Source organism: Arachis duranensis, chromosome 4 (assembly GCF_000817695.3).
Source record: "Arachis duranensis cultivar V14167 chromosome 4, aradu.V14167.gnm2.J7QH, whole genome shotgun sequence".
In the NCBI taxonomy this organism is placed as follows: domain Eukaryota; kingdom Viridiplantae; phylum Streptophyta; class Magnoliopsida; order Fabales; family Fabaceae; genus Arachis; species Arachis duranensis.
The window spans coordinates 112619818-112634131 of NC_029775.3; the positions used below are offsets into that span (position 1 = coordinate 112619818).

At 30.6% G+C, this 14314-nt stretch overlaps 1 protein-coding gene across 1 annotated transcript; it reads right to left on the reverse strand.

Moving 5' to 3' along the window:
- Positions 1–4764: 4764 nt before the first annotated feature.
- LOC107486018 (sucrose transport protein SUC7-like) lies at positions 4765–5247 on the reverse strand. Its single transcript, XM_052260692.1, has one exon. The coding sequence runs from the start codon at positions 5245–5247 to the stop codon at positions 4765–4767; it is 483 nt and encodes a 160-aa protein (XP_052116652.1).
- Between the last annotated feature and the right edge of the window lie 9067 nt (positions 5248–14314).

Genomic DNA, 14314 nt, shown 5'->3' on the forward strand with positions numbered 1-14314 from the left:
ATAATATGCATAATTAAGATTATTGTTTTATTATATACTTTAAAATAATAATTTATTAACATACGAATTCATGTCTTTAGTGGTAATTTATGAAGATTACCATGATTAACGAAAATTAATCGTAATTTATAAAAATTACACATACAATGATATTAATAATAAATATAAAAAACATTGATTGATTGTAGACCAAAAAATAATTATATATATAATAATTATAATAAAAAATAATTAATATATGTGATTTAAATATGTTTTCGTACAGTTAATATATATGTATATATAAATAAAGAAATATTTAGAGTTGTTTAAACAAAATAAATGAGTAAATAGTTAAATTAGTTTTCGAAAGATAATTTATTCTCCAAATTAGTTATTGAATGATTTTTTAATCAAATTTGTTATTCAAATATTTTAAGTTAGTCATTTTAGTTCTTCCGTTATTTTTATTGTTAATGGAGTCAAAATTTGTTGATATGACACAAGAAGTGACACCACAACACATACTTTTAGTAGTTCTAATTGGCAGCTAACATGATAAATTTATGAAATTAAATCAAATCAACTCCAAATTGAAGAATTCCAATGCTTCAAGTTCTCTTCTAAATTAGGTTTTGATTTGATCTAATTTCATAAATTTATCATACTAATAGTCAATCAAGGCCTATATGTATGTGTTATAGTATCACTTAACGTGTCACATTAATAAATTTTGGCGCTGTCAACAAAAAAAATGACAGAACTTAAAAGGACTAACCGATTAATTTAAAATCTTTAACGAAAGAATTTGATTAAAAAAATTTTTTAGAGACTAATTTAAAAAAAGAATAGTCTCTCAAAAATGAATTTGACTCTATTTACCCTATAATAAATATATCGTGAGAATACGAAAATTATTAATTAAACGATTAATATATTCGTATACATAAATAAAAAAATTATTAAATAAAAATAGATTTTTAATTTTATAAATCAATTACGTATAATTAAAACGATTTGTTCTGAAAATCAATGATCAAATTAATTTAGCATTAATTGAATATTTCTATTCCTAATTTAGAGTAAATTAATTCTACGTCCCTAATGTATTATGTGATTGCAAAGTTTTATACTTTTCTTAACAATTGTTATGGTTATTAAGTTATATTTTGGGTTTAATATATTATTAGATGTATTTTTTAAAGTTTTTTTATTTATATTTGTTTGCCTTTGTATTTTATCTTAATTTTTTTATAAGTATGATCTTATTAATTAAGAATCTTAAGACAATATTATAAAATCTAAAAACTTAAAATTAGACTACTTTAATACAGAAAAAAATATAATATATAAATATACAATGATCAATATTAGAGATATAGACTAAAATTTTAATTATTTACAAAAAAAATATATATACATATCTTTTTCATAAAAATTAAGACGTTGATTTATTATATACTATATATATATTTTTAATTAATCTAATTATTTTGTAAATTTTGTTGGTATGTACTTTTGTTTAGTATTTATATGAATAAAAAATAATAAATTAAACTTAATTTAAAATTAAATATATATTAAAATACTTTAAAAATAAATAAAAAAGTAAATATTTCTCGTGCTATACATACACTTGTTTTTTAACGATCCTAGTGAGAACAGTACAGTAGAGATCACTTATCCGGTTATCCCCACACCACAATGAATGAATCAGTTCCTGAGTGTGAAAGAGAAGGTGGGTGGAGAGAGTTAATGAGCGGGTGAATTTAAAATCAGTAATGACAGAATGTTGTGTATAAATCTTGGAAGCATCCCACGTTCTTCATTGTTCTTCATTTTTCTTTAAGTAGTCTTCTTTTTGTTTGAAAACCGAATTTGGATCTCATAATTTATATGTATATTTTTGGAAACATTTCAAGTGTACGGGAGTACTGGTGCTCCAGTTATTTTAATCGTTGATTTAAATTATAAAAAATATATAATATATATTAATTAAAATCAACGGTTAAAACAATTTGTACACCGATATTCTCCGGTGTACTTAAAATATTTCCTAAAAAAAACACAATTTTAATATCTGTCTCAAATACACTATAATGCACGGATACGGAATACGATACAACACAGGACACGTCGACACGCGAATTTTAAATTCTTACATGACAAGGGGACACACATACATATAAAATATAAAGTATTTTTTAGATAAATTGTAATGATATTTTGATATTTTATTGATATTAAAATATAAATTAAATTTTTTAATTATTTTTAATGTCTTATTTTAATTATATCAAGTATTTAAAATATTTTTTGTTTTAATAATTAATAATATATACTATATCTAAATTTATTTTGAGAATATATGTTAAAAATAAGAATGGAACACGTGATGGTATTCACGCATGTCGGTGAGTATCGTGTTCGAAATGTGTCTGACATGCAGACACAACAACTCACTCACAACAAAGTGTCCGTGCTTTATAGTACGGTGGAAACTCATGCAGTCAACCTCACTTGAAGTTGATAATTGAGAGCTGTTAAATAATTTGATTGATTTGACTAAATTTTCATCTAACGGCTCTTAGCTATCAACTTCACGTAAAGTCGACTGCACGGTGAACTTGGTAAACTCACGGCTATCAAAGAACAAGGTATGAAACTGGGCACAAAGAAGAGAGTTTGGAGAGAGGTAGAAAGTATCGGGCACAAATAGGAAGGTTTTAGAAAGTGGGCACAAAGAGGAAAAACTTTAGAGGGAGGTAGTTCTCGGCTGGGCAAGAGGTGGGTTAAAGTAAGAGTTTGTTTAACTAAAGCTTTGGTTGAAGAAAAAGGTGATGAAGATGATGATCTATTTTAATCCATCTCTTGCACAGCCGAAGACTAACGCCCTCCAAAGCTTCTCCTCTTTCTGCCCACTTTCTAATACCTTCCTCTTTGTGCCCGATACCTTCTACCTCCCTCCAAACTCTCTTCTTAGTACTTAGTTACATACCTTCTTCTTTGATAGCCATGAGTTCACCGAGTTCACCGACAGAATCAGTCACCACACCGGAAGAGCCAATCTCAGTGTGGAAGCTGGTTTTGGTGGCCTCCATCGCTGTCGAAATCCACCATGTCGACGCTGTCCAGATAGCATGGCTAATACCAATCTATGTGGAGTTCAGAATAACGGATAAATGGACCTCTTTCGTGTGGCTCGTCGGCACCATTTCTAGCTCTATTTTCCATCCCCTTACTTAGCTATTGCTATAACACCTGTAAACTCGGGTGGCGGCAATGTCCCTTTATGTTTGCGGGTACTGTTGGCGCCACCATAGCTTTTCTGACAATTGGATTCGCCAAAGACGTTGGGTACGCCTTTGGAGACAAACCTCTACGACTATACTCAGCATCGCGCCTTAATCATTTTTGGGATCGGATTATGGATGTAGGTTCTGCGCAAATGTGAAAAGCTTATCAATTTTCTCAATTCTTCTTCTACCGTTATTGACGGTCGTGGCTGTGTTCTCCGTCCAGAACAAGCCAGCATTACCTGACGAGAAGTCAAGTGAGAGGGAAGAGGAAGATGACAGATGCGCACTAGTTAAATGCTTCCGAGAAATGTTTCGGACCATGAAAAGGCTGAATAAAACCCAACATGTTATTCAGCCTTTTCATGGTCCAAAACATTTTTCGGAAGTCTTTAACTAGTGCGCATATGTCATCTTTCTCTTCCCTCTCAGCTGATTCCTTTTCATGTAATGCTGGCTTGTTCTGGATACATAACACAGCCACGACCGTCAATAACGATAGAAGAAGGATTGAGAAAATTGATATATTTTTCACTTTTACACAGAACCTATCGCATGCTTTTGTCATGGTGAATGGCAACATAACATTGAATCTACAAAATAAGGCGGCCAAGTAACCCAATTCCTTTCTAACTGCCATAAAGAATGAGAAGAACTGGTATGCCAGTCTGATCTTTGGTAGGTCTCGGTTGGCAAGATCATCAAGGAAGTCTCTACAACGAGCATCGATCATGTTGATCAAAATCTCCAACATCCATAATCCAATCCCAAAAATGATTAAGGCACGATGTTGAGTATACTTGGAAAGGTTGTCTCAATGTCTTTGGCAAATCCAATTGTCAAAAAAACTATGGTGGCGCCAACAGCACCCGCAAACATAAAACGATGGTGCCGCCACCCTAATTTACAGGTGTTGCTGTAATATCTAAGTATAGGATGGAAAACAGAGATAGAAACGGCGCCGACGAGCCACACCAAAGAGGTACATTTATCGGGTATTTCGAACTCCATATAGATTGGTATTAGCCATGCTATTTCGACCGCATTAACAAGGTAGTTCCCGACAGCGATGGAGGCCTCCAAAACCAGCTTCCACACTGAGATTGGCTCCGCCGATGTGGAGCCTGATTCTGTCGGTGAACTCGGTGAACTCATGGCTATCAAAGAAGAAGGTATGTAACTGGGCACAAAAAATAGAGTTTGAAGGGAGGTAGAAAGTATCAGACACAAAGCGAAAGGTTTTAGAAAGTGGGCACAAAGAGGAGAAACTTTAGAAGGAGGTAGTCCTCGGCTAGGCAAGAGGTGGGTTACGATCTTAAAAGCAGAGGAGAATGCCAAAGAATGCCGAAGAAGCTCAAAACTCAACCCAGATGGTGTTGGAGGGGTAACGATCTTAGAAGCAGAGGTCAACATAGTGCTCCAGCCGCTCGTCCTAAGCTAGCTTGCTGATGTAAACCGTCCTAACCAAGCCACCATCAAGATAAAATTTTCAGCCCCCAAGGAATTTTGTCCCACGAAGCGCACGTCCAATGGGTTCCACAACCAAGGACATAGCACCCATAGCAAACCAATTTAGTATAAGACCACAATTTACATACCGGTAGCCTGTGTCATACACTGTATCCACTTTAATCCTAGGCTTCCCATTGTACACCTCCCTCCCCATCCAATCATAAATGTACATGAAGATCATTGACCACGCCAACCAATTTATTGATGTAACCGTCATTAGCGACATCGGCTTCTGCAACCCTTTAATCGCCCCTAACATTTCCCGAAAACATGTAACCACCGTCCATCTATCATCTTCTTCTTTCTGCTCACTTGACTTCTCAGGTAATACCTGCTTGATCTTGAGGTAGGAAAGAGCCACACCCATCAAAGATACTAAAAAGGGCATCGAGAAGAATAAACCGCCTGTCAGGTTTGCGCAGATAGAGTCGGAAGCTTTTGTAATCGTGAATGGGAACATTGTCGGGAAATTCTGAAGGAACGTGGCCAAGTAACCCAACACACTTCTCACTGCCATGAAAAATACGAAGAGCGTGTTTGGCAGTCGGATTTTTCGTTGGTCGCTGGCCACAAGGTCACCAAGGAAGGCTCGCTGGGGACTTGGATCATGTTAATCGACGTCTCCAAACACCAGAACCTAATCATAAATAGGACTATGATGCATTCCCGAAGTTCCATACAGGAGAGTGAGTCTCAAAAGGCGTAACCGATGTCTGCGGAGAAGCCAATCATCAAAAGATCTCTTATAAGGGCAACGGCACCGGCATGGATAAAAGGACAGTGTCGTCCGAGTTTACAAGTGCATCGGCTGCTGTAGTAACCGAGGATGGGCTCGAGAACCAAGTTGGAAACGGGGCTGCCAAGCCAAACAAATGAGATTCGTCTGACAGGTACTCCAAAAATCTGGCAGATAGTTATTAGCATTGTTAGCTATACAGCCGAGGCTAAGTGTATTCCGGCGGCAATGGAGGCCACCATGACCGATTTTCAGACTAGGCTTAGCTGCCCCGGTGCTGACCCCTATTACAGCTGCGCCGGTCTCATGATTACGTAGTGTTACATTCGAGGGATGGAGAGAGTGTTTGACAAAGAGCGCGTTCGAGGGATGCGAGGAGTGCATTCAAGGGATGAGAGTAGGTTTGACGGAAAGAGACAGAGGTGTTCGAGGGACGGAGAATGTGTTTGACGGGGAGAGACAGATGTGTTCGTGTTCTTCTTGTACAACACTGATTGGATGAGGAAGGAGGTATATAGTGGAAACCTAGGGATGCAGTGTATAACATCGACATGTCGTATAAAGCTCAGGGTCTTTTGATAAACTGGGTGTTTATATGTGTTGTGTCTTTGGCTGTGGAACCCATTGAGTATGCACTTGGTGGTTCCAAGAACGTTTGGGAAATTCTCAATTTTATCCTTGATGTTGGCTTCTCATTCTCCATGGCAATGAGCACGCTTCCTACTACCATGAAGAATGAGAAGAACACATTTGCTAGTCTGGTTTTCGGTTCGTCACTGGCGACAAAATCCCCAAAGAATGAGATACTTGCTTGTCTTGGGTGCAGGATAGAGCCACACCCGTCAAGAATAGTAAAAGAAGATGCAACCTTTCAGGTTTGGACGGAACTCATCGCACACTTCTGTCAGCCATTGCTATTTTCTAAATTTAACATATCCATTGACCAAATTAAACATCCAAATTTAATTGGCAACAAGAGCAAAACAGAATAAGCATAGTCCATGAATCTATTGACGTTGTCCTTAAACTCTTGGCTATGTCTTGGTAAACTCATCCAATTATTGGAAAACCTATTGGAAAACCTAACTGTTCATAGTGATATTACTATTAAACTAAGAATCTTGATAGCAAAAATAATGTAATTTTTGTGTTCGCTAACAACACCTTAAAAAAATATTAATAGATGAATGAATTCTATTAATAATTCAAATGTAGGTAAACATTTCTTCAAAAGAACAATATACTTAAAAAAAGGTGCAAAAGAATAACATAAACATATAAAAGCAAATAAGTATAAGATAGAAATATCTTACAAAATCATGACACAACAATTTGCTATATATGCACAATTTGCACTTAGTGTTTGTCAAAGATCCATAAATATTTTTTATCAATCTCCTTCAAGAGAAAAACAAACAAACACCAATATTAACAATTAATAATAACTAACTATATTAGAAGAAAACGGCAATAGTTAATGAGAGTAGTTTGTTTTAAGAGGACAATCAAAGAGAAATAATTAACATAAATTCTTTTAGAGCAATTTGATTTTTCAGCCAAAAGACAAGAAGGAATAATCAACATAAATTCATAGAAAGCTTAATATCTAAAATAAAATAAAAAAGTAATTTACTTAACATAGAATGTAAATAAAAAAGAGAGAGAGAGAATGACTCACAAAGTATAATTTTGTAGATATACACCTACATTATCTACTATAAATGTAGACAGCTTAAATTAGTGGTAATAGTCAGATATAATTCCTTGATAAGATTCAAAATTATCAATAACGAACTAATTAACAATTTTGGTCTAATACAATGGTCCTAATCCTAAAATTATAGCTATGACAATGATGTTTGTCATTGACAAAATGAACTAAATTCTTCCATTGCTAATAATCATTGCACGTTAGAAATTAACAAGTTTCAGCATAATTATCATTTAGCAACAACGAGAATCTATGAAACGGAAATCAGAATTGCAACAAACAAGAAAGGTAATTAAATCATTCAAAGAACATGGGCTTTCTGTTATCATTTCCTGTTTCATTTTCAGAATGTTAGGAATGAAAAGTGAAAATAGTTGTTTTTTGATTTCATCACCTATTTTCAATTTTTCTTCACAAAATTTTGAAAGTAGAACGCCAAAGATAAAAATAAGAAACAAAAACAAAAACCAAACTGGACATAATGTTGACTTCATCAAAACCGATAGAGTTGGGACTACGATTTCACACGACAAAGAAAGATTTTCTTATAAAAGGGAAGGGCGGTCCTATCTAGTGACTTCTTAAATCGATATTTTATCTCTCCTAAAAGTAAATATTTAAAGAATATATTTTAAATTAATCTCTAATAAATTTTTAACATATTTTAGTTTTTAATAAACTTTCATTACTTATACAAATTTAAAAAATTATTTTTATTATATTATAAATTTTATTATAATATAATTAGATTCCTGCAAATATTATTATAAAATACATTAATTTTTTCTACAAAGAGATTATTTCGTCTCAAGAATCTTTAAACTAATAAAAATGTGTTGAGTATGCTTTAAAACTATCCAGTAATTAGAGACTTTGTTGGTTTCTATTGCGTGAAAAAAGAGAGCAATAAAATGATTCATTAAGATAAGATAAATGGATCTGGGAGAATGAAAAATATCGGTTTAATTTTTCGGTAGGGTTGGAAATGGTGTTTTCTGTTTCTTAAATCTTAAGGTATTATTTTTAAAAAAAAAAAATATTCATATTTGTGATGATCATTTTTCACCTGGATAGGAGGCTTGGGATCAAATGAAACAACCACTCCAGTAATTTCTGTGATTTTCTGAAAAAAGAAACATATAATTAAATAATACTAACTATAACCGATTTTTGTTATATTAAACTAATTTAGTTATACTTGATTAACAAAAAAACTTAAATATATAACATTATTTTACTTTTTTTTCTTTAAGTTATTCAACGTATTTAATATTAATATTGTTTATCTTTAATAAATATAGATGAATTAAAAAGACAATCATATTTACTTGACTTCTTTAATTCTTTCTTATATAATAGTATTTAAATATAGCATAAACATATCACTTTAAAAATATTTTTATAATATATTATTGAAATTTGTCTTTTACTATATTATTTAAAATAAGAAAAACAAAGAGAAATAAAAGAAAAAAAAAGCTGGTGATAAATGTTAAATAGATCTCTATGATTAAAAATAATTTTTTTCTCATTCTTTTTAAATATTTTGTTTCTTTACTTTTGTTTATTTACTTATTTATAATATATTAAAGGTGAAACTAAATATTGTTATATTGAAAAACTAAAACATAATATAAGTAAAAAATATTGCACATATATACATCTTAATAGTGAAGCTGACATATTTTTTTCATTCAATATTTCCTTTGTCCATCTTTAATTTATTAATATTAAGATCCTTTTTGTTTCGTTTACTTTTCTTAATTATCATAGGGAATGAAAAAAAATTAATAATAATACTTATTAAAATCTAAATTAAAAGATAATTATTCTAAATAGATTCTAAAAAATCACAACAAATAATTTCATATGTGCTCATTTATTTCTTTGATAAGAATTACCATTATTTTTGAAAATGTTAAACTAAATTTTATCATCAAACAAAATAAGAGAAAAGACTTAAAAACAAAAGAATATTAATTTAGCACAATTATGATTCTAAAATTTTTTATCCAATCCATTATAAGTAGCATAAGTAGTTATCTATCCTTAATTTACAAGTGTAAGCAATTAGTTAATCTAACTTAACGATAATAGAGTAAGATTAGAAAAAGTGTAAAAAAGATCATAATTCTACAAGCTACATAATAAAGGATTATATAGATTATAATTTGATTTCACTTTTAGTATAATTGTATCACCATCAATATGAATTTACAATGCAATATTGTTGCAGAATAATGTATGCTATTATAAGAATTGAAGAAATAGGAATAACCAAGTTTATAAATGTACTGTGTTATACATACCTTTCATAGAAATTACATTGCACTCAATGTGATTTCTTAGAGTAATCAAAGCTTCTCTATTCTTATTCTTCAGATTAACCATTCATTTTTAGAAAATTAAACCATCAATCATGTATTAAATTTCTGGAGTCAAAGATATTAGTCTATAATTTCCATGTAAAATAGTATTACTGACACAAACACATAATTATCAATAGATTTCATTCAATTTAAGACTAAGGGATATCAACTTCCAATCATAATAGCAATTATACCACATAAGTATTCTAATATCATAGTTGGGAGTGTACTCACTCATGACGTTTCTTTGACTGCTGCTTCGCTTGACCATCCTTCGCTACTTTTCCATCACCAGATAATGCAGCATCCTCTACTCCTGCTCATTAGAAGAATATGCTCAAATTGCTATCAAAAGACCATGGTCTAGCATCTTTCACAAAATTAAAAAGCATATTCATCTTCATCTTCTTTTCATTTACTTGAATAGGATTGTGAAAATAAAATATCAGAAAATCATATAGCTTAACTATAAACTTTCCACTTTTCAATATTTTAACATCTATCACTTATTGACTCATCTCCCATCCTGAGCATGACCCCAAAAGTGAAAGAAGTTTGGAGACAAAATGGCAGAGATAAACAAGCACATCTAATCCTGTTCATATATTGTATCACAAGAATATTTAAAACCGGAAAGAAAATGGCGGTCAAGAATGACTCACTAAATGCTTGATACCTATCCTTTTCACAAAAGAAAGAAATCATGGAGGGGTACACGGAATGCTCACCCTTAGTCCCTTTTGATGGTTCGTAATATAACCCAGATGCAGTCCAGAACTTCATAAAATTCTTCTTCACTCACCTCATAAGATCCAAGATATAGTCACCTTTATTGTTATACTTACAACAATTGTCCCAAATGTATTGAACATCCTTATAAACATCCAAGATATAGTCACCTTTATTGCCCAATGTTTTTTTAATTTATAATTTAAATATTTAAGTAAAAAATTTACATAAAATAAATTGCCACATCAGTAAAAATGCGTTACTTCGGCGGTGTATGAACACGTTTGTATACACTTCTCTTGTACACCTTTCACGTTAGTTATACAAAATGATCGATAAGAAGTCAGAAAAAAAAAATGTTTCTTATATCACAAAAAAAAAAGTGTTTAAGAAAGGTGTAAACAAAAAATGGTTCAAATATCATTTCTAAGGGGTAAAAAGAAAAGAAAAGACCGCATCAACTCAACCATCTATTAACTTTGAAATCTTGCAATTAGAACCATGTAATTGGATGAAAATATAGAAATTTTTTACAATATCTTGTATCAAAATAATTTTTCTTTCTTGTAAACACATTATAGTTGGTGACTTGGTGTGAATCATAAGACCATAGGATTCCCTAAATAACTGCATATTCAAGATCAAAAAGATTATTATTGCTACAAAGTAAGATAGTACTTGACATAGGTCAAAATCAAAGTGAATATCCGGCAAGAACTTCCAACTTTAGCATCATTATATTTTTGAAAATTTATCAGCACATGGGAGAAAAATGCTTCATGTACCTTAACTGGGATATATTGCCTTACATACTGTAGGTGAGGCAACTATACAAAAAAAATTGAACTAACTATAATGATCTAAATAAATTCTGAAATATGTATAAATTGTATCAAATAGTTTTTTGTATAAATATGTATAAGTGTTAAGTGTATGGTGTGGGTTCCTTTGGTGGGGTTCACATTTCAGAATACCCATTTGTGACATACATTCACATGGCTATGATAAAAGAAAGTCAAAACCATACAAGATGATATTCTCTAGTCTCTAGAGCTTTCAAAATCCACATTTCACCTTATAGAGAGAATTTATCTATTTTTTTAGCATACTATTATTTTAGACATCGACATGTATAAAAATAAGTATAAAGTTTACTAGATATTAAATTATTAATATAGATAATAGTTATATTCTTTTTTTATATATTAAATATTAATCCTCTAAAAAGAACAATAAAAGTTGGTAGGTAGGTAAAAAATATACACCCAGATAACATGCATAAAAGAGAATACAAGTAAGAACTATCAAAATATAGCAACTTTAGCAAACTTTCTACTTAAACTTCCATTAGACAGATAAATCTAAAAAAGAAGGCAAATAAATCACATGTTATTATCAAAATAATGAACAAAAAGCATATTCTATTAAGCATGTTACAAAATGGAAATATTATTTTTATAACTTATTTTTTCTATACACATCACTTTAAAAATGGAATAGAGAAAAAAAAAAGTTGAAGTAAAAAAATGCAGTAAATTGCTGTGAAAATCCCAAAAACCACAAAATTGTTGTAAGAGCTCAAAATATGCGAGAATCTGTACACACCTTTGATGAAATATCGCGAGAAATTGGGTGAAGAGAAACAATGTGTAAACTGTCAACTTCTTATTTGTGAAAACGTAAATCTCAAGAAAACATTCAAAAGATTTGCCTATGTTTGTTGTTCTTCCAAAGTCCTGACCCCTCTTCAAACACAACCTTGCCTGCAACCAAACACATCCGAAGAGGAACTAAGTTAGAAGAAAACCATTAGATACACCAAAAAATCATTAATGGTAGTAGAGACAAGACTTTGCTCCAAACATAAACAATAACACCAGAAAACGGGGACCCAAAATAATAATAATAATAAGGGAATGATCATCAACAGTAACATCTACTTATATATAAACAAAAAAACAATAACATGAGAATCCAACTAGAAAGTCAGAAACCCCGTGTTCAAAGATGAAAACTTTACCCAAAAGGGTTAAGAAAAACGCAAGCTTATGTATGTTTAACACAAACTAGCAAGATACCCGCGCAATGCGCGGGCAAAACAAATGAAGACTATAATAACGTGAATATAAAATATATTTGGGATATTATTTGTTATAAAAAATAAAAAAGCATTGATGTTGTTCGAAAAAGTATATGAAAATTCTTAAGGAAGCAAAAAAGATAACTATTAAAAAAATGCTATAAAATATTGTGTTACGTTGTTATTTATAAGTGATTCAATCAAAATAAAAATGATGTTCTAAATTTTCTGCTATTTAACTCAAATATTAGAAATTAACATAGTACGTAATTTATATTAAATTACATTATATTATTTTTCTAAACACTAATAGTGCTCTTTTATTTTTCACACCAATTAACAATTTAAATATAGTTTATATTCACTTCATAATTGTATTTTTCTTTTGTTTTACTCAAGAAGACACGAAGATAAATTGTAAATGAGAAAGTATAGGGAGCCAATGACATAAGCGTACAATGTGTACAATGAAGGTTTAGAAAGTATTAGAGATATGATTATTAGTGTTGCATTGTTTTATCATGTTACGCTTTTGGGATGAGTGGTTTCAGGACATGGTATTAGAGTTCCAAATCCGGAAGGTCAAGAGTTCGAATCTTGGTGAATCTAAAATTAGCTTTTTATAATATGAGATGTTTATTATCCCAAATTTAGCCCGTTGTACACATTGTACGTTTAGGCCATTGGCTCCCTAGCACTACTCATTGTAAATATAGATAGAAAAGACTAACACATTCAAAAAAAAAAGTATCAATAATAATAAAAGTAATAAAAATGACCAATTCAGAAGTAACATATTATGTCTGTTATTAAAAACTCTTACTTTAAAATAGAAAATATACAATACTTTTTCTTTTATATTTGTATCATGAAGTATTGAGTAATTAGTAACTTGTATGAAATTTAAATAATTAAATAGAACTATAATACACAGAATATTTAAAACAAAAAACAACTTTATTAAATTGAAAAAGGAAAGAAAAAACCTTAATTACTTCATTATCAAATTGACAATTATTGTTGTTTTTGAAATAGGATTTGGATTTGGCCAGAGTAAATCAAGTGTTTCCATAACCTCAAACAAATACATTATCTAGAGAATAAATTTAAATTAAAAGTAAGAAAAATTATAGCTACTAATAAAAAGATATATCTATCCATTTACATTTTTTTGTTTAAAAGACCTATTTTTAGTAGTATTGTTCGTATATTTTCTTTTGGTGTCATATGCTGCAACAGCTAAACATTTCAACATTAAAAGAACATTTCTCCTTGGACTTTCTCCGAAATTATAGCCTTTGAAAAATCTACTTTACTATGATATATAGAGAAATTACAATGCTCTTGTACAGGAATATTTGTCTTTCCTGTATTTGTTGATATATTTCCATAAAAATGAATATGTATATGTCTGTTTATCTGCTATATCCTTCTTTACTTTTAAAAAACTTAAATTCAGATGTCTATCCTTTAATTGGCTAATAACTTTCACAGTTTCACTATCATACTAAACATTGTCAAAGTCAATACAGATAATTTTAAAATAAGCGAACAAATCAATAGAGAAAATGAGAATTACAAATCTGGAAACTAAAAATCTACGAATTATTTTAAAATATGCTATTAAATAAAAGTAAGTAAGCAATGTAAGCACAATCTTATTCATAACACAACTTTTTTTTAGTATATAAAACTCACTACATGAATCAAGTAATGACATTTAGAATTTAACTCATAATATGCAAAAATATTTTGTTAATGAACTTTGCACTAAACAAATATTAACTTGAGAAAAAAAAAGTGTAGAGAAAGCCAATCTAGAGTAACAATTTTTTTTCACTTTTCATCTTCTTTGAAAAAAAAATGCTCATGTGTTACATTTCCTTCAGCTAAGTCGCCCAG